At 40.7% G+C, this 21,443-nt stretch overlaps 1 protein-coding gene across 1 annotated transcript; it reads right to left on the bottom strand.

Moving 5' to 3' along the window:
• Window positions 1-13,425: 13,425 nt before the first annotated feature.
• cdkn1cb (cyclin dependent kinase inhibitor 1Cb) lies at window positions 13,426-15,626 on the bottom strand. The gene is made up of 3 exons (XM_073472294.1): window positions 14,939-15,626; window positions 14,661-14,778; window positions 13,426-14,195 (listed from the first exon to the last, which is right to left on the bottom strand). The coding sequence occupies exons 1-2, from the start codon at window positions 15,468-15,470 to the stop codon at window positions 14,663-14,665; spliced, it is 648 nt and encodes a 215-aa protein (XP_073328395.1). The 5' UTR covers window positions 15,471-15,626; the 3' UTR covers window positions 13,426-14,195; window positions 14,661-14,662.
• Window positions 15,627-21,443: the final 5,817 nt, after the last annotated feature.

Genomic DNA, 21,443 nt, shown 5'->3' with positions numbered 1-21,443 from the left:
GGTGGTGCAGAACTCACCAGATTTTACCTCTTTTAAACAGAGCAGCAATATGCAGCAAGGTGGAGAAGGGTGTGTTGTTTAATCGTGGGCTTAGAGAGTGAGAGTAAAGAGTTGGCACTGGGATGAAGGCTGGCGCTTTCACCACCCTCTTTTAAGTGTTTTCTTTTCTTTTCATACATTTCTGTTCCTCACATGTCTTTCCAGCTGCAAATCTTTACACTTGTAGCAGCTGAGAACAAAACCAACTCCATGACTAGCTGTTGTAAAATCTTAGATATCAATGCAATGATTTATGTCTCATAAAATGAAACTGACAGTAGAGAAAAGGGCGAACGGTTTAAACTTTGTCTCACACAATAGGCGTTAATTTGCAGCCGATTTGCAATAACATTATACTGTCACTTGCAACATTTATTCCTGTGTTTATATGGGAAAGAAGACGTGAATACAGCCTTTCTGGAAAGCCCCAATCTGCAAACCACCCGATGAGCGGTGAGAGGAATCCTGCCTAGAAAGGATGTATAGACTGAACCCAGTGACCCTTGGCCTGTACTGTCCCTGCACAAAGTCTCTCGTTATCCATGAGTTATGTGTTTCTTTTTCTTGGAGAAGAAAAACTGGGTCGTTTGTACATATATGTATGAAAGGGAATATTTTTCATACAAGACGTATATGAAAAACACAACAAAGACTCAAACAGGCGAGTTGTTTTTTATTACGTAAAATTAAATAATCAAAGTCTTGCAGTAAGCTTTCAAAGAATAACCTATTTTAACCTCAAACCAAAAAGCTGTACTGCATTTGTAGCTATTTGACTTATATACTATACATTTTAAAGTTATGTCTGCCTTGTTCTTTTTTTTTTCTCGCTCTCTCCAGCAGTGACAGTGAAAAGCGAATGTGCTTTCACCAGTCAAGAATAAGATTACTATGCTAAAAGTAAACACAGATGGGAAAATAAATCACCCACAACTTGATAATTGCACCAGTTTAAACTTGTTTGCTCCTTTTAAAAAAAAATAGCTAGAAAATTGAAGTAATTGCCTCTTATGGGTCACAGGAGGATGAAATGGATAAAGTATATAAAATATACTAAATAATGTGTGAAACAGAACTGTCTTTGTTTTTTCTCTAATTTTAACTTTTGTCTTGTGAGTTGGATATTTTCGCCTCTTCGGGCCTTTAAAAAACACTTCAATTGCTGCAGTGAAAATGAACAACCACTCTTGTGGTGTCTTTTACTGAAAACCAAATCTAGTTTCATGGTACAAATAACCTTGTTTTCAAGTGCTGGTTGGTTGGTTTGCCAGCAGGATTACACAAAAACTACGGAACGGATCTCCACAAAACTTGGATGGAGGATGAGTCTCAGTCCAGAATAGACCGCATTAACTTTTGGTGCCTATCCAGAGGCAGAGAGGGGGACAGATCCAGAAATCGTTTTTCTCACTTTCATTAACATTGGGAGACAGGGCTTTTTTTTTCTTTTCTTTTCTTTTTTACATTTTCAATCATTTCTCAGGAAGTAATGCATGGATCGTGATGAAAAAAATCTGGTGTATTTTGATAACTGTTATTTCAAAAGAGGACTGTTGGGCCTTGGTGGAGGTATGTTTTTATTAAAATAAGTGACTAACTATACAACATTTTGTTTCATTCATTTTTGCAGGATTTTAATCAGTGAAAGAGACAAATAATTGGTTGACAGGATGCAAAACTCCTCTTCATTTTAACCAATCTCATAGACTGACATGGTGCACTTAACAAATCTCATACACTGACATGGTGCACTTAACAAATCAAATGATGCTGATTCTTCCTTGTGACCCCTCTCCATCACCAGTGACTCTGTAGTAATGGCTCAGGGATCACATGGAGGGGTTTTGGGGGGTCGAAGGTAAAAAAAAAGGGGGATGAATTTAGGGGACGGACAGGAATGGGGGGTGCCTACGGTGTCTGGGAGCAGATGGCGTGCCTCTCCCTCTCTCTCTTTTTTGGTGACGTCCACTGGGAATTGGAGAGGCCTTTAAGCATTCCTTTAGAGGCCAGAGACAGATAAGTGAGTTATGCAGTTCACCACCATCTGGGCTCAGACAGCGCCTGGCCTGCAGCTGACAAGTGTGTGCGTGTATGTGTATACTATAGTAATAGTAGCGGGGAGGGGTCAGGGTGTGTTTCCATAGCGATAGGTCCTATTCCTGGAGAGAGGTCTGTGCATACACTCGCACGCCGACCTCCTCCCTGGTGCTGTGTCGTCATTGTAAACTCAGACGCTGACTTTGACAACGTTTTTTTTTTTGTTTCTCTCTTCTTTTTTGTCCTTTTTCCTCCTGCCCTCCAGTCCCCACCGTCATTGTCAACAAATTTCAGCCCATTCTTGTGCAGCTGACAGTGTCTTCATGGAACATAGCATCTGTTGTGAAACAGAGGGAGGGAGCGAGGGATGATGGCAGGGGACCATGTTAGGTTTGCCAATTTCCCTATTCCCATCGTTCAGGGCTTTGTGTGCATTGTAAGATCCCTCGCTGCGCTGCCAATTCTGATCTGCGCTTGACCTGCTGCATATCGGCCTGTTATCTGTGTTTAGGTCTTTTGTTTCACTCAGGGGTTAACATTGTGCAAATGCATCTGTGTGTGCAGCTCTGGGGATTTTTTTTTTTTCTTTAAATCTGCGTTTTTATTTTGTACCTGCCTCATTACTTAAAACCTTTTATTAGTAAATCTTCTTGTTGCAGTTCCAGCGAAATAACAACACAGCTGCAGTCCCTCCTGCTCCTGGCTACCACTACAACTTCCACTGTAGTTGGGCCTAGTTGGATATTTAACAACCTGCCATGGTCGTAACATCTTCAACATGAAAAACTGCAAGGCTACAAAGCAAAACTTTATATATGGAAAAGTAAAGTGTTCAGTTATAAACACTAATATAATATTATGAATGTTTTGGGACTGAGTGCTCTGCAGCCCCCTTACAGATAATAAAGGCAGCAAACCAGTCCAGAGAGCTTTACAAGCCAAATACTAACCAAAGGAGTCCTTTACTTAGCTCTCAGCCTGAACTGTCGAAAGTTATTTTCATATTCAATTTTCAAAGGTTAGTCCAGCAATTTGTACTGATGGATTAATGTTGCAAGAACAGTGTTGGAAAGTAACTAAGTACAATCACTCAAGTGCTGTTCAACTGTGTGTTTCGTTTTAATCCTACTTTAAATCTACTACATTTCAGAGGCAAACATTGTACTTTTTCCTACTAGTTAATCAGAAGATATATTTCAATAATACAAAAATATAATCAACAAACACATTATGAGTAAAAGTAAAGATATCAAGTTAAAATATTACCTTGGTAAAAGTGAAAGACACCATACCCATATACAAGAAAAGTCTTAAGTATTAGTTTTAAAAGTTTTAAAATATGAATTTTTATATCAAATGTACTTAAGTATCAAAAGTAATTTTCTTTCTTTTTTTAATTTAATAATGCAGTAACAAACAAAGTGTTGCCACTCCAGGAGAAAGACAGTGTATACAGAAAACAAAATAAACTAAACAACAAACAAACAGAAGATCAAAATCATAAACAGAACAGAAAACAAACAAAGATCAGAAACTAAAACATCAGAAAGGTGAGTTCAAATAAACAAAGCCCAAACTTGGACTAACACCAACCCAAAATAATTTTCTGGCAATAAATGTAGAGTATAAGTAAAAGTAAATTATGCATATATTAACATGTATGTATACTGTATATTATTGGTCAACAGATTATCAGTCTGGCTGATTATCACATCCAAAATCCTTCATTTTTCTGATGATCAGAACCAGTGTTTTTTTTAAATTTGATTGCTGATAAAAGAAACTGAATTAAAGGTGAGCTACTTAAGGCTCTGATAGCACACGTTATCTAATAAGTAAAGTTAGAATATAAATGTAGTGGAGTAAAAAGTACAATATTTGCCTCCAAAATGCAACGGAGTGGAAGTATAGATCATCACAAAATGGAAATACTAATAATAAGTACAAGTACCTAAAAATTGTACATAAGTACAGTACTAAAATGGCTTGAACTACAAATAAGTTGGATTCTACACTTTCTACCATGCAACTCATTAGCCCAGCAGAAATTGCCCAATTTATTTATGAATAATTTCTAAAACAATCTGCACAAGTGTTTGCAGATGATCAGTAATAGTCAAAAGACATTAAATGTTTACTTTCATTGCATGACTACATTATCAGTCACTTGCCAACAGTGCTGAAGGAGCATCTTTACTAAAATCCAGGACAATACAGGACAATTTCACGGTCACACCTTCTGAATAACACCCTGTGATGCATTCGGGTTGGAAAAATTTGGCCGTTTTCATCTTTGGCAGGCATCTGTTGGCACTGCGATGCTCTGATGATGTACAGTGCCATCTCTGTGAAGATAAGCTGCTGCTGAGCCCCTCGATACATTGATTTCCATGTACACAATGTAGGCTGAATACCCACTGTGTAAGTACAAAACCCCAAAACACACACTGAGACAGTTTCCCTTTTCCCTTCAGCCTCCCTCTCTCTTTCTTAAGTCTTCTTCAAAGCTGCCTGCCGCCACATCACCTGCTTCTCTATTCATCTTTCCATCTATCCATCCATAAACATTTAAGTAAGCTTGTGTGTTTGTGTGTGTGTGTGTGTGTGTGTGTGTGTGTGTGTGTGTGTGTGTGTGTGTGTGTGTGTGTGTGTGTGTGTGTGCACGCAGGCATGCATGTGTGTGTGTGTGTGTGTCTAAGCAGGCCTTTCCTGCTGTGTAATTGCAGGCTGCGTATCAGCCCATTGGTGTTGCCCTGCGTGGAGACTAAAAGATGTTGCTAATCCGCCAACAGAATACAGCAGGTCAAGCAGCCAGCAGCGGCTGAATTCAACCCCAGGACCACAGCCACAAATTAGGACAGGCTGACAAGGCCCCGCGGCATTCTGGGTATTGTTATGAGCTGCCAACGGGCCTCTAAAGCTTCTGGCCCTATGTGAAGAGACAGCCAAGTAAAGGTGAAGATTAATAGTGGCTTGGTGACCCGGGAGCAGGGCTGTATATCTATATCGCCACCAGACGCTCATCTATAGTGCATGTCCGTCAAGCACACATATACACAAACACACACACACACACAAGCACGCAAACACACGCACACACCATTAATGTAAAATCCAGGACTGATCAAACAAAACCTGTGGAAGATTTTCTGATGAGTTTCTCCGCGCCAACTCTTCTCAACTTGCATGTAGCTGTGTTTTCCAAAATGAAGCAACCATGCCCGAACGTGATGCAAGCAGCTGACAGCTAGCAGGACGAACCCAAATTCTGCCACTCCTCGCTGCTGTGCTGCCTGATGAATGATGGTTCTTTGTTGTGTTTCCCATAAAGGCTGCCGTGGCCATCCCTTTTCATAGGACCTGGCGAGCAAATGTGAGGCGTGAATAGCATTAGTCCGAGTCAGTGCACCCATAGCGGTGTAGCCAGCCCTGAAAACACAGCCTGCTAGCCCTCCTCCCCAAGTTTTATGAGCCAAGATGATTGAAGGAGAAGAAAACTGTTCTGCCAATGGGAAAGGACAGGGAGGAGAGGAGCAAGGAGGAGAGGCGTCAGAGATGGATGGATGGACAGATAAAACAGAGACAGCAGCCGCTCGACAGAGGACTCACATCCCATGCAAGGAGGGACGTGAAGGGGAACAGGTTTGGTTCAGAGGGACTGAAAGGCATCCAGACAAAGGGAGAGAGGAGAAGAATGGAGGTGGAGGACTCTGGCTGTCAGGACTGGCGCTGGGATGGAGTTAGATCTCATTTCTCAAGTGTCATCGCACTATCTGTGTCTCCTCCTCTCTCCTCTCTGTCCAATTACTGCCACAATGAAGCAGGCCCCCTTCCTGCAGAGCTGCATATGGCTCTCCGGTTGTAAAGCCATCACTCCAGAGTGAAGCTATGCAGTTTTGAGAGGTACAGTATGTGTGAAACTCAAAGGGCCACAGTAGGTTGTTGTTCGACTGACCGTGAGCTGCTGCTCGGACAGCTTGTCTCGACATGATTTCCTGTGAATGCTGACATGCCACCAGCCTATCACGGACTGTAAGCAGCTGTGTGGGATTAAATCATCTACTGTCAGCTTCAATATCAAGCTCAGAAATTATTATTCGGTTTACTGCCACGCCGACAGGCTCAATTTCCAACCCAATCGGCAGAATAAATGTTAGCTGAGTACATTTCTACAAAACCACATCTGAACGTTTCTTTATGTTGCCACTTTTCTTTATTTTAAGCTCAATTTTCTATTTCTCTCTCTTCACTACTCTGTGCTCATGGTCTGCCTAGGGTTTAGGCATAGAAACCACTTGGTTAGGGTTCGGAAACGTACCCAGTTTTGTAACCACAGAAAGGCTGGAGATAGTCAGCCTTCCAATGCGAACTGCGGTCACCCGCTTGGAAGGAAACTAACTTGTAACAGTAAATTAAAGATCTGCTTAATCGTCCGAGTCTTTTAAGCACATTTCCTCAATCTATAGTTCAAATTTCTCAATGAAAACACTTCACCATTTTGTCAAAACTCCACAGATCTCTTGTAAAATGAGACACTGCACTTAAAACCATACACTCGTGTCAAAACTGATTTTTTCATAAAGATATCTCTGACAGAGCTTCATTTAAACACTGGTGTCATACGTTTAAAACATTTTCAAATGTATAAAAATGTGGAGAAATTGTTTCTATAACATTTTGTTTGTTTTGCAAAATATCTTGCAATTTTGTGGCACATGCAGTTTAAAGACTGTGGCCATCTTGTGCAGTTCTGTGAATATATCGTATAAATGAATTGAATTTGTCTATCCAATGAGCTCCTTTAGATTTCGACTAAACTCACAAGCAACCTCCCCTGATTCATGCAGTAAACTTATAGTTGATGCCGCAGCATCATCAAGTCGAGTTCAAACCAAAGTTGCACAGATTCCTCTTCCTCTTCCTCTGTGTTATCGTCGTCGTCTTCTTCCTGCTCCTACTTGCTCTCACTCTTCCTTTTCCTCCATTTTTTTCCCCAACAGTATAGGTCACCTAAGGCCTCTTTTATGCTCTGACAGGTGATTAAAGTATTTTACCAATTGAATTTAAGGGAAGTAAGTGAAAGTCTTCAGGTGCGCCTTTTTTTGTTTGTTTTTTTGTTTTTTGTTTTTTTTACAAAAATGCAATTTATGAGTCTTATTTAAGTGAAAACAGTGGAATTGTACTTTGAGATTGGCAGTCTGAAGGTTTTTTTTGATATATGAGCTTCAAGTTTGCAGAATTGCTTGCACAGTTCCAGTTTTTGGAGAAAAACTGTAATATTAAAGCTAAAAACAAGTTTCAGTAGCTTCACGGTACATTTACATGTCAGTTAGATTGAAATTCCCCTGATATCTTTGTCGTGAAGGCACTCAATAATCACATAGCATCACTGGCTGCTCGTGTCTGTTGTCTGTGTAGAAATGCAACACACACACACACACACACACTCACCATATGTTGATGGTGATCTGTAGATGGTGCAGCTCAGGATCAATCACACAGGAATCTCTCTCAAGGACTCTCTGGCAGCTTTGAGTCCAGCTGACATGAATGAGCAGGTTGTTTGTTTAGTGTTGAGTTTGGTGAAAAAAAGGCTGCTTGACAGATTGACCTGTCACCACTACTTGAATAGTTTAATTAATTAGAAGCTATTAGCTATACTCTCTCAAGTCCATGGATATTTTGCAGCATTTTGCAGTTCAAACAGAGCAATATTTCACAAAACAAAACAGCATTCAATTTTTGTTATTGTGTTTCTTGTCATGTCATTGTGTTTTCTGAAATGTCATCATGTTTCCTGTAATGGTGTGTGTTTCCTGAAATGTTTTATTGTGAAATTTGATCGTGTTTTCTGTAATGTTGTGTTTTGACCTTCAGGGCCACCGTACAAAAGGTTATAAACTACATCTTAAAATAGCTTATAGGTTATGAATGTATCGCTGTTTTAAATGATAGACTGGAGGGGACCAGCTACTGTCATAGAGTACAATAATACCAACCTGATCCTGTAGACTTTTTCACAGACATTTTGACTTGTCCTAAAAAAGCACAGATGTGACTAATTACATTAATACAAGGATCCATCCACTCCAAAGCAAATTGAACAAGATTTTTGCTTTTTCCCAAACTTTAGGCCACGTTTTTGTCGTAAAAAATTCCCGAACAAGAATCTTTTAACATGTGAAAACATTTTGATGCTCTTGTGGTGGAATGACAATGATGGAATTTAGAGCTGAATGGTGTCAAATCATGCCATGACCTTTCACCTTTCAAGGCGGGAAAACTGACCGACCCTATAGAGGATCGACAGCCTGTAATCGATGCTCTCTATGCTGGAGAAAAACGTCCAACCCTGAGTCAATTAGTCGAGTTTTTGTCTTGAATGTCTTTTCGTTTTTCTTAATGTGAGCAAATCTGAGGCCAGAGCAGGAGAGAGGGGGGGATGCAGCCATTCTTTCCCACATCAATTAGCCCACATGCCTGTTCAGCGTTAATTAAGCCAACATATAAGGTGTAATTCAGGTTAAATTTGAGTTGTAATTTCTGTTTTTATCAACAATTCTCAAAAACTCAGTGATCAAACAGTCAGTAAACATTTTAAAGAAAATATCTTTTGTCAATTTTGGCACAAGTGTCTTAAATTTGATGTGTTTTGCAGCGTGCATGCATCTATTCTTGCAAATTCTTGCAAAGCTGCAGATCACTAATGAATCCTCTCAAATGCAAAAAGGCCTGAAAGCTACAAAAATCAAAAAACTCATTTTATGAAGCTCACAATATGATAAAAACTCTTTCTAATGAAGCGTCATATACAGTAAATGACTGTTTATTTAATGTGTACCGTCCTGCATTTATAATAACAGAAAAAGTCAACAAATGTGAAAAAAAGGATAGTTTTAGGCCACTTTCTCAATGTTCCAAACAAAAGTTTAAACCCCTGCACCTCCGCCAGCTCTCCTCCACAGTACAGGCTGTATGTTTGCAGCCCAGACGAGACATTAAGCCGCTCGCTCCATCACGTTGTGAAACATTGTAAAGGATCTGCTTTTTTCTTCTGGCCAGCGTTAAATCCGATCCCCTTGATGCGTGGGGAGAGCAAAGTGAATTAGAGATTGAGGTGGGAGGCTGATTAACCCCCTTCCCTCCTCCACCCCAACCTCCTCCTCCTCCTCCTCCTCTCTCTTCTCTCTCCCCTTCTTCTCCAACCGCGACCAAAGTCGAGATGCAAAGAAAAGGAGGAGACAGAAAAGAAGATATTTGAAAAGCTGCCACGAGTTCCCTGTCACACCGCCTCCTGCGTGGATTGAGCCGTGCTCTTTGTTATCCACAGGCATGAATACTGAGTGGATGTAAAGAGAAAAAGAGCCATGAGAGGAGGAGAAAAAAAAGAAAGAAAAAAGAAAAACACAAGGGCACGTCTGCATCGAGGAACCAAAAATAACTTGACCTACAAATTTTCGATAATGTGGCTATAGGGCCTGACAGTTAGTTTTGTAATGCTCCTATTGTGCTTTATGGTATTTACTGTCTCCGATGTCACAATGGGAATCTAAATATTTGCCATTTTTATGAGTTTATCACACAAACAAGTAAGCTTAATTTACATTATAAGCCTGTAAGAGAACTTCTACTTCAAATTCTTTCACTTTTGGCGCCTAATTTAATTATTTTATGACTAAATAAAATAAATTCGCTCGTTATTAACTTTTTAAGATGATTTTTTTCCTACTTTAGGCCGTTTATTTCCTTGTTTGGCGATGTTGTTTTTGTTTTTTTGCATAAGGCTTTCACTGCGTCTCCGACAGTGAAACACGCCCAAACAACAGATCCTTCCTCCGGATACAATCACCTTTATGCAAACACGTGGGTCTCTGTCTGCCCACTTCAGTCGTGGAGTGTGAGGGTGGGGGTGGGGTGGTTTGGGAGTAGCACAGGTGTCCAACAATCCGACAAACACCCTTTCAACCCCACCCACAAAACACCCTCTGCATGTACGCACAGACACACACACTCATGCCATTATGTCATTGACCTCGCTGAAAACAGAAGATCCCAGGGCGCAAAAAAAGACAGAAACAAACAGGAATAATTTAAGAAGTCTTAAATTGCGCATGAATCGAAATGTTTCATTATTAATTGTGGAATAAATGCAAGAAAGGCGTCCAAAGAGAGATGAAAGAGGCGTATTGGTGCGTAAAGCAGCTCAGCAGGCCCGTGCGTAATGAGGTTAATACACCCGCGTTAACATCATTTAGTTTGTGTTTGATATTCTGTTTCTTCACATCATTACAAGGTGGAATAATTTGCTTCATTGTGTCTTGATTAACGTTTTTAACTCACCGTCATTTGAGAAATTGTGTGAGATGGCTCTCGGGAATCTGATTTCCTCATCTGATTCGAATAAAATCAAATTTTAAGACTATTAATGAGACAAACACAGCTGCAGGATTCTATCATGTGCGCTGTTTAATTAACAATTTCTAGATTGTTTTGGTCCGCACCTCCTAAACCCACTCAGACCTGAATTCAGGCCTCCATTTGTCACACTATAGGTTAAAAAAAAGAAGTCTTTTTGGGGGGAGGGGGGTAAAGGGGGTCAGGGAGCTTTAACTCGGTGACAAAGCCTCATTTGCAGGTCAATGCGATGGCACACTCGCCTCTCCTCTCCATCCAGCTCGCCTTTGTTCCCTGTCGCCTGCGCCGGTGCCAGATGGTCATGGAAAATGCTAATTCCCCTTGGCTGATTTTCCTCCTTTCTATATTTAATTGCAGTCTTTGCAGACTGTCCCGTTAATTGTGTGTTCTGAGAGGAAAATGTGATTTACGGGGTTTTTTTTTTCTTTCTGTCTGAAATTATATTTTTTTAGTTGATACATTTGCGTGAAGCCTCAGGGCCACCGTACGCGTCAGAGGGCTGCTGCTAAATCATTTGCCACCTCAGACCCATAAAGGAGCGATATTTTGGAGGAACTAGTGACGCATTTCGCTGAGGACTGACGAGATTTTATTAGCAGTCAATGTGATTAATTACGAAGGAGAGAATAAACTCACACAGAGGACGCATTGTGTCTGGGCGCGCTCTTTTTAAGATTAATTTTAAAGATCCATCGCGTTAATTTCACTTTAATCATCTCTTCTTTTCATTACGCCGATGGACACGGTCACGTAGAGTCTGAGCTACTTCAGATCATCATTTATTCGTTCATTTTTGTCGATCCAAACACAAACAAACCAAAAACAGTTTGCATCTTTGTTTCAGTTTTGTGCACACATTTTTTGATAATGGAATAAATGCGGGTTACAATTTGCAAAATTGATTTAAATGTTATCTAATTCAAAGGACTGAAGGCCTGTTCATAATGCCCCGAGGGCATATTTATAACCAAATTGATGTTTTCCATGTTGATCTCAGACTTAAAGGTCGAATCCATTTTTATTCTCACGGAAAATAACAGAGCGCAGCAGGCTCGTGATAGATGTATGTTACAGTACATTAAATTGGATGTGATTAAAGCAAATAACATTTGGTTTTGATGATGACTGAGACAAATATAACCCCAGGATGTGGGAGACTGAATGCGGCTGATTCTCTCCATCAGCAGCTGGTTGTTTAATCATATTCTATTGTAGTGGGCTTGTTAATGAGGTCTGTATGTTAGCTGTCATCTCTTTCCTATATCCATCACCAGCATACACACAACAGGGCTGAATTGAGTTATAATTGTCATACAACATATTCTACAGTATGGAGCCTGATTTAACTGGAAAAATACATCCGGTCACGACATGTTAAGGCCTTAAATCGTCTCATTATCCGTGAGAATTAATATACATTGATGGTTTACTGTTTAAGCTATGACTAGATGTTTCTGTTTAATTAAAAGAGAAGCTCACTGAGTTGAATTTCAGGCCTTAACCTTTGACCTTTCCCGCAGTGGCTCAACTCCAACACCCTTTAGAGAAAACGAATGTGATTTTAAGTTCTATTTATGTGGACAAATTTTATATAGTTGCACAGCTGTAGAGACAAATAAAGGAAGATGACCCCTTTAACTCTGAGGGGGGACTTGAGCCCTTGAATGTGTCCAGTCTCCAACATAGAGGGGACTTCATTAAAGTAACACATGAACAGCTGTTGTCTTTAACATGTAAACTATTGAGATTTTAAAACTACACTGAATGGCCCCGCAGCTCCCCGTGGGCATATGGGCGTTAATTAGCTGGATATAGCCATAGATTAATTATAATATTTTTTTCGCCCATCCGTATCAATAGAGCAGCCAGACAAAGTGTCTTTTGTTCTCTGATGCAGGACATTCTGTGGCTGACTGAATGGGTCTTGGCTATGTCTACATGGATTTGCCATATGGCAACAAAAAGGAAAGAATGGAGCCGGAGAGCGCTTTGTGTTGGAAATCAGAACAAGCCCGTCAGAGCTTATGGCTGCACGGAGCTGACAAAGTCACTCTGGCCATCAAAAGTCTCCATTTTCATCAAAACATTCATGTCAAGGCAGTCGAGGCAGCTCGAGCAAACGGGGAAACCTACGGAGGAATTATGAAATGCGCCTTTGTTTTTCTGCGCTTGTGCGTCTGAGGGCGCAGCGCACGGAGGGCCCGGCGCGCACTGCTGCGTTTGGCTTCTTTCAATTAAGGGTAAACTTGCAAGTATGACCTGCTGAATGGTTTGTTTCAATAGACGAGGACAATTACAAAGACTAGTAGTTTTCTTTTTCCAGCTCTGGCAGGTGGCCTCCACGCCCGGTGTATCCACGGCGGGGTAAACAGTGTGTGTGAGTGGGTCTTTAGAGGGCTTGTTGAGTGCGGGTGGATGTGGGGGTGTCTTCGTGGCGGACAAAGCGGAGATCCAAAGGCAGCTGCTGCTTCTTTAGAGGGGCGAAAGGGCCTTTAAATCCCAGCCTATATCCCGCAGCTGCCATGCTGCCCAAGGCTGCACGTCTGAATGCGTTTTTCCCCCCGCAAGGTATATGAGCCCACAGATACAGGCGGAGCTCAGAGAGGAGTAATGTACTTGCGTCCCAGGGGGAGAGTCATAAATGTCTGATAACGCTGCGTGGACTCTCTCTGGAGTTTTATTGTGTTTTCTTGTGCGAAGCCGAATAAATCATCTCTTAAAATTAGACCTGATGTGGTCAGCTTTCATTAGACGTACAATGAGGCGTTTGTTCCTTCTCTGTTTCTAAATAAAAACACGATGACAGAAACCAGAGAACACGAAGACGTCAAAGTCTTTTTGTCTCAGTTTCAGGACTAATTTAGCTGGCAGCTAGTTTCAAAACACCCTGAACCAAACAAGCAAACCGGACAGAAACACACCAACAGAGCTGCGTAAAGTTGAGGTGAAAAATATTTTTTATTCTCATCTTTTGCAAGACATAATTAGGGCACTTGTATGAAAACACAAAAAATACGGCTCAGAAACACAAAGAAACCTATTTTTTTTCCAAGTGTGCACTACTATGGGGAAGCTACATGATTGCAAAACATCACAATAACAAAAGGGAAATAATAAAATAAAATAAAATAAAATAAAATAAAAATAAAAATAAAAATAAAATATGCCCTTTGGCTAAATCAACAAGGCATTTAACAAATATAAAGAAACATAAATAAATTATAAGTTAGAATAGTCTTAAAAATATACATTTACAGAAAAAACTGAACAGAAATAAACATTTATAAGCTACTGTCTCTATAAAGCTGTACACTTTTGGCCAGTGTAGACAATTCTTTTAAAGTAATTTAGGATTGCACAGATGTTAAAACATTTAACACTGTCGAGTGGCTGTATGCAAAAGCAACAATGAATGCTACATTTGTACTGGATAGAAGTCATTCGGCGACATTTCCTCTCTTTCCACTTCCCTTCCCCCCCAAACCGTTTCAGTCCTGAGAGTCTGGCCCGGAGTTCAGGCTGCGCTCCGCCGAGGCGCACCGAGCCGAAGCAGCCGGCCGGTCGGGCTCCTTTCTCCCACGCCGTCCCTTGTTTTCTCTTCTCCGGCGTTGAAGTCGAAGGGGTGGGGAGAAACATCCTCCTCCCCTTGTTCCTCCAAAAAATTGCGCAGGCAAAAATAGTGCAAAAAAAAAAAAAAAGAAGACCTGAGGAAGAGAAATAAAACACGGTCAGTTTCACGATCAGTGCGGTCATTCCGGAGAAAGACGCGAGTCCGCTTTCTGAGGAGATGTAACCTCAGCAGCAGGCGTCACCCTTTACCCATGCCTTTTCCCGCCACATCGTGACGCACATTCCCCTCCCCCAACCAGCAGTGTTACTACAGCGACTACTATCACTACTACTGCGATTTCACCACAAACTCTCCCCACCCCCCTCCCAGATAAGACTGCCTGCGCTCTTTTGGCTCACGTAACCTTTCATAAATAAGGCAGGAAAAACAGAGCAGAAATAAAACATTGTAACGCAGCCACGAAGCCAAAAACAACTCATGATAATTAACGGATTGATCAAAACGGAGTATAACGAAACAAAACAGTCATTTCAAAGTACATTTTAAAGTGTTTTTTAAAAGATTTTAGCTGTTAAGAAAATACGATAAATCTTCATACCTTCAACGGATCCTCTTTCGTGGAGTAAGCTCCACTGGGATTGGAGACTTCGATTGATGGCAAGGGCTCACATCGAGAGATTTTCTATCAGCAGCCCTCTTTCGTTTCACGAAGAAGTCTGGGGGAAAGGAAAGAGAAAAAAAAAATTACAGTTAAGACACATCGATCCGCTTGAGCTGAAATTACGCACAGGAAAGAAAAGCGACACACGGGAGTAAAGTCGGATGCAGTGCGCAGCCACACGAGCAAACCGCGTGATTTAAGGTGTTTTTATTTACCTGTGATGTGTGTGTTGTTGTCAGTGGTGGCCGCCCTCCTGCGTTTAACACACGGGAACTGTCTGTGACTCTGCTTCCCTGAGTTGAGCTTGTCTGTGCGGTTCTCCTGGTTGACCTCCACCGGAGAGGGAGTGCTGCTGCTCTCGGGCAGGGCCAAGCGCTCCTGTACATCCATAAGAGGGGTCTCCGGGAGGGCAGAGACCGGGGAGGGCGTCTGCTTGACGGGCGTCGCAGGCACACTGGTCCTGTCGTTCTGTACAGAGTCCTGATACAACACCGGGGTCTTGTCCACGGGGACCTCCTCCCATTCGTAATCCCCATCCAGCGGGGTGTTGGCCTCGAAATTAAAGTTCCATCTCTGCTGGTCCCGCTCGGAAATCTCCCGCAGCTTGGCTTTCATCTCCCGGCTCAGCTCTTCGTGATCCACCGGTCCAAAGAGGTTGCGGCAGACGCTGGTGCGCCTGTGGAGAGGGAAGGTCCTCCTGGCCACCAGCCTCTCCAGCGCGCTGCACGATAACTGGACGTTGGACATCTCCAAAATCTCTCAGCCAAAGCTCCAAAATTTGGCTAAATAAATCCCTGATAAGCGCGTATCAGTTGGTGTTGTTGTTGTTGTGCGTAAAGTGTGCGTGTGTTTCTTCCTCCTCTCTCGTCTGTCTCTCGTCTCCACACAGTTCTGTTTAAATGTACCTTCGTAGTGAGACGTGCCGTATATAACCTCCCAACAACTCGTCAGTCACCGCAGCCACCTCAAGCGCTTTTCTCATTGGTTGCTTTAAGTCCGACCCTCTCCAAAAAAAAAACACGCACAACCCCCTCCCTGATTTCCCATCGGCCCCCGGTGCCCATTTGGCTGTGCGCCGAGCAAAGCGCAGCGTTTTGATTTCAGAACCCTCTGATAACACTGAGCGGACTTTCCCGATGTCACAGTGTCGAAGCTGCACATTTCAGTCGTCTTTTGGTTTTTAGACGAGCAGGTGATGGCTGTGTATCTATTATCGGACACCTCTTTTATTTCCCTTCTTTCTCCGTTGCTGTGCGTCCGATAATGGGCTAAACGGATCGATCGTTTCATATTACATGGAAACACTCAATTTTACAATCATAATTATCAGTTTGTTCGTTTAATATGATGATATTAAACGCGCAATCTCGCTGGTTACATTCTCTGTCCGATGTTTGACCCCCCCCCCCCCACACACACACACACACACACACACACACACACACAATACGTACACCCTCCTGCCCCCAACACACACTCCCTTCTCTCCTCCCTCACCACAACAACACCACGTACGAGCTCCTCAGGTCACAGCGTATCTTCATCTGCGCTCAGAGAGCCGCTTTGGTTTTACGCACATGAACAAAGTAAAGAACAAGAGGCTGAAGGAAGGCAGGGTCAGAAATATGAATTGTTTTACGCACAGCTGAGCAGTTTTCACCTCCATAAAGACACTTTTCTCAACTTGTCTGATTGCACCTCTTTCATGCTGTTTAGAGATTACCGTAATCCAGTTAAGCAGCGAATTACAACCTTTACTTTTCAACACTGGCAAACAAACAAAACGACCGCAGTGAAAAGGGTCAAAAACTATCAGTAAGTATCAGTTTCAGATTCGATTAACGAAGGTGTCCAGTTTCAGTACGGAGGAGTAATAAATCACTGCAGCCGTGACACAAACAGGCTGTCACCGCTGCTGTGTGTGCGTGAGGTGGCTTGGAGGATAATTACTGGTTAGAATAAGCAGCATTGGCTATTCATTACTGGACAGTAGATACCATTATTTAGCAAATCTAAAATCTAGATACATTCACTTTTTGTGGGTAATACTTTAACTATCCTTAATATCAGAACAATACCATTACTGACTCTGAGTGTTTAAGTGCCTGCGGAGTCTCCAGTCTGCGGTCCTCCCATCCAGTCAGGAGGGGCAGCCAACGCCTTTCTACCGGATAATAGGTGCCCAGCGACCTCTAGTGGTTTAAAACTGGTACTGCAGCACAAACGTGTTAAAAGTGTTAGGAAATGCAGCAAAAATACAGTACAGTTCTGTGCTTGAGTACAGTTTTGAGGTACTTGTATTTTAGTCGAGTATATCCATTTTACTGCAACGTTTTACCTCCACTCTACATTTATTTGTTAACTTTAGTTACTAGTTACTTTGCAGATTACATGCAGCATCACAATCAAACTAGTGAATTTTTAAATTATTTTTTGTGGCATCCAAATTTATTTTGTAATTTTCCTTTTTTGTCATAATGGGAATTTATATATATATCTATATATATATACATATATAATTATAATGTCTTTACCTGGCAGAAATTGGCTTCCATACTTGTGAGCGTGACGTAGCTTAATAGTATTTGACACATGAGAGTTGCTTGAGGGGAATGAACATGAGTCAGGTTGTCAGGATGCCTTCATGAGTCACCTGTCCCACCAAAGGTCAGGTGATGTCCCTTGAGACCTGGTGATACATCACCAGGTCTCAAGGGACATCACCAGGTCTCAAGGGACATCACCAGGTCTCAAGGGACATCACCAGGTTGGACATGTGATTCAGCTGCAGTGTTGCTACAAACAAATCTACACAATCCTATCATCATTATTTGGTGGTGAGCAGCACCTGATCAGACCATAAAATTACTTAGGTCTGATCATCTTTAACCTGATCAATAATGGATTATTTGGTTATTGCGACAAATTACTGTAAATGACTGAAACTTCTGGGGGAACATTAGTCCTGATATAACTCATCTGATGTGATTTTCCAGATAAATTTAAAGCTTGATTGTTGCTGTTCATTTAATGATAAAAATGACAGGATCACATTGTCGTTTGTTAAGTTGAGTGATGATGATTGTTACCTAGTAATAAAATGTTACTCTGTAGGCCTATATTTACTCAAGTACTGTGCTTATATACAATTTTGAGCTACTTTGGTATTTCCATTTTAAACTTCCACTCCACTAGGAGGGGGATATTTGACTTTTTACTCCATTACATTTATTTGATTGATTTATAAGTTAAGTAACAAGTTACTTTGCAGATTACATGCTGCATCAGAGCCAAAGCAGCACATTTTTTAATTAATTTATTTTAAAAGCAATCAGATAAAAAAAAACAATAAAAAACATTTCAACATGATATCCTTTTTTTTTCTCAAGTATGACTTTTACAACACTGATAATACCACTGCCTGATGATCACTGTCATCAGTTTGGCTCTGATGTTAAACAGGAAACACAAACTTTCCTTTTCTGTTGTTTAAGCAGGCAGAAATCTCTGTGTTGTTTGTTGGCTCCCTCTAGTGGTACTAGAATACTACTACTACTTATTTAAATGTGGCCTAATTTTAAGCAGTATGTGTATGCAAAGAGAGCCATTTGTATCTCATAAATTAACAAATAAAATATCCACATTTATCTTGTTAATATTCCTTGTAATCAGTGCATACACACTGAACGGATTAAAGACAACAATGATTAACAAAACCTTGCTTCATCAGTCTTGATCGTCGCTGTTCTTTTGTTTGGATATGAAACTGCCCCTGAACTTCAACTTATCTCACCCATCAGATTTTATAACTCAGTTTCAGACATGGTCACAGATTGACTTTGAGAAGTTAGAGACAAACTCCTGTAGCCTACCTCAGGCGTACTTTCAAACAGATATTATCGGCTAAAGCCATGAAAATTCGAAGCGAAAGTCTGTTTTCTTTATTATTCAAAGGGGGGATAATCTCACAGCTTTCATCTGGGCAGCAGGAGCAGTCAGTTGACGAGTGTGATGTCCTCCGACCTGTTTCTCTCTGACAAATGAAGCAGTATGATTCTTAAATCTTTACACACACACACACACACACGTATGTACACACACATACCTCCACTGGCTTAACTTGCTCTTTGAGAGGAATGCAAACACCCCAAGGGCTGAATGCACATTAAAAAAGACCAGGGCCCTCTTGACTTTTATGTTTAAAGACCAAAAACAGGTTTTATGTCAGAAAGTCTTAATGTGCAGCAGCTACTCAAAGACCCAAGAGAAATGTTGTATGTAACGTTAAATAAAATTCAAATAAACACATTTGGTGAAACTCAGTTGCACTTTTTGGATCAAATTGTACTTCATTTTATTCAATTGGATGCTTCATTTCCAATACTTTTGCATTAGAGTATAGTTTATATGATTCTGAAAAAAGAAATGACTAATGATTACGCACATTATTCTCTCTAAGACTCTACAAGCAGAGAAAAGTAAGATCTTCAACCATTTAAAGGAGAAGTTCACCCAAAAATGTAAAATCCTTAATTTTCTTCTCACCTTCATGCCAATGGAAAGTCGTGTAAAGTTTCGTTTATTCAGAAAACATCTCTGGAGCTTCACAGTAAAACAGGGTTGCAGCATGCTCCAAAACAACCGAAGAAGATGGGGACTTGTTTTAAAAATTTAAAAAACTACTGAAAAAAAATGTAATAGCTCCATACAGCACATACTTAGTAATTCAAGTTGACAAATTGATTTGAAAAGATGCTATTTACACCTTTTTTAAAGCCAAAATCTTTACTTAAGTGTTTGCATTCACCCCCTATAAATGGGTGCACAAGATCAACAGGGTGTAAATATTGTCTTTTCAAAACAGTTTGTGATCTCGGGGCTTCCAGAGACTTGGATTTTGTGGACGAGCTGTATGGAGCCATTATTGTCGTTATGTTTTAGTGTTGCTGCAGTGGCTGGACGTTGTTGTTTTTTACCTGTAAATGAATTCACTAAAAGGCCATTTCGAAGGTGTTGCTATACCCCCATCCCCCACCTGGATCACACCTGAACAAGCTCATCCTTTTGTTGTAGCAGAGGGGCTGCGGGCGTCGCCACAGGGTCCTTTAGGAAGAGGATAAATGGTTATTTGATCCCACAACCGTATGTGACACCTATAAAACCATTTTCTCTGGATGCTGCCTTTATGATTGAAGTTGGCAGTCGTTTGACACACCCGGCTGGAGTGATTTCCTGGACGACTTGCCACTGTTTCCTACCTAATGATCCACTCCACCAAATTATGTATGCTTATCTGTAAGCTCATCAGAAAAAACAAATTGGGGATCGTTTCATCACATTTTCCTGTGGGATGAAACATTAGTCCTGCAGAAACCGAAAGAAAAATAATGAGTTTACATTCTAATCTCACCTAATTATAGAACACAATATCTGATTGTGACTTAATCAATATTTTTAAAATGACCGTGCATTCATGTCTGTTGTAGAAGTACTCAGATCGTGTACTTAAGTAAAAGTAGTAGTACCCCAGTGGAGAAATACTCTGTTACAAGTAAAAGTCATGCATTTCAATTTTAACTTATTGATGCTTTAATGTGTTCATCCCTTTAATGTTGAAGCTTGTAAAGGAGGTTTAATTAGCTTATTTATTTGGTGAATTTCAGAGATCAATAAAGTTTTATCTTAATTTAAAATATTTCATCAATATGTATTTGTTTATTTTGTGCTGTACTATTAAACGTCTGCAAACAATATTTAAGTATAAAGCAGCAGAAAATTGAAACACTCAAGGTAAGTACAAGTCCCTTAAAAAGGTACGTAATGACAGTTACTTAATGAGTAAATGTACTTAGTTACTTTCCACCACTGTCAGCATCTATTGATACAGACAGTGGTTAGTAGTTACACAAGAACAGAAAAGGCTTATTCCAAAAGCTATTGTTGACCCCCCCAAAACTCCAGTATGTAATAAACATAGCATATTATGTCCTCACCTTTCTCAAAAGAAAAAAACAGGAAGGTGGAGTTTTAGCCAAAACATGTTATGAAATGCTCTCACTTGTTTTTCATTTTACAGTTGCTGACTGAGTAGTTAAAAATAGCTCTGTAATGTTTACGCAATACTTCAGCAGAAGCAAAGACCTAAATGGAAATAAATCATGAAAAGTGAGCTGCTTGCACCTAACGTGAAGATAAGACTTCATAGCTGTTTGCTTTGTCTTACTGTCCCTTGAACTACATTTGAACTCTATACCTCTCCAGCACTTTAGCTGCACTTTTTGCATTGCTGATAGATCTGTAATTTTTTACATTTCCTTGGATATTTAAAGAGCTTATTGTTATGCTCTGAATAGGAAAGAGAATGTCAGTATATTAAAAGAATATTCTTTTGTTCAGACACAATAAATGTCTTCAAAGGAGCAGCACCACTCAAGGGTTTTTGCCTTTGACTGCATGGCATATAAAACAATTCGTATTCAAACATAATAAACTGTGTTGAGACAAATACTTAAAGCCCAGGGCTACTCCTGCCATTCATTTACCCTTGAAATAACAAAACCTCTGTCCTTGCAGTTTATGACTTACAGAGGCTGTTATGGTTCTCAGGCCTCAGTGTTCCTTGTCCACCCTGCAGAGAATGTTGCCTTTGGCTGTAGGTACTGCAATATCAATCATTTTACACACACACACACACACACACACACACACACACACACACAC

This window comes from Pagrus major, chromosome 8, assembly GCF_040436345.1.
Source record: "Pagrus major chromosome 8, Pma_NU_1.0".
NCBI lineage: Eukaryota > Metazoa > Chordata > Actinopteri > Spariformes > Sparidae > Pagrus > Pagrus major.
The sequence above is the reverse complement of the archived record's forward strand: the minus strand, read 5'-3'. Positions and strand labels throughout refer to the sequence as shown.

Excerpts from the sequence above, each read along its gene's own strand:
- cdkn1cb (XM_073472294.1), bottom strand. The coding sequence starts at position 15,470 with ATGTCCAACGTCCAGTTATCGTGCAGCGCGCTGGAGAGGCTGGTGGCC. Across the intron at positions 14,779-14,938 it reads CAACAACACACACATCACAG|ACTTCTTCGTGAAACGAAAG; the intron begins GTAAATAAAAAC and ends CCTTTCCCCCAG.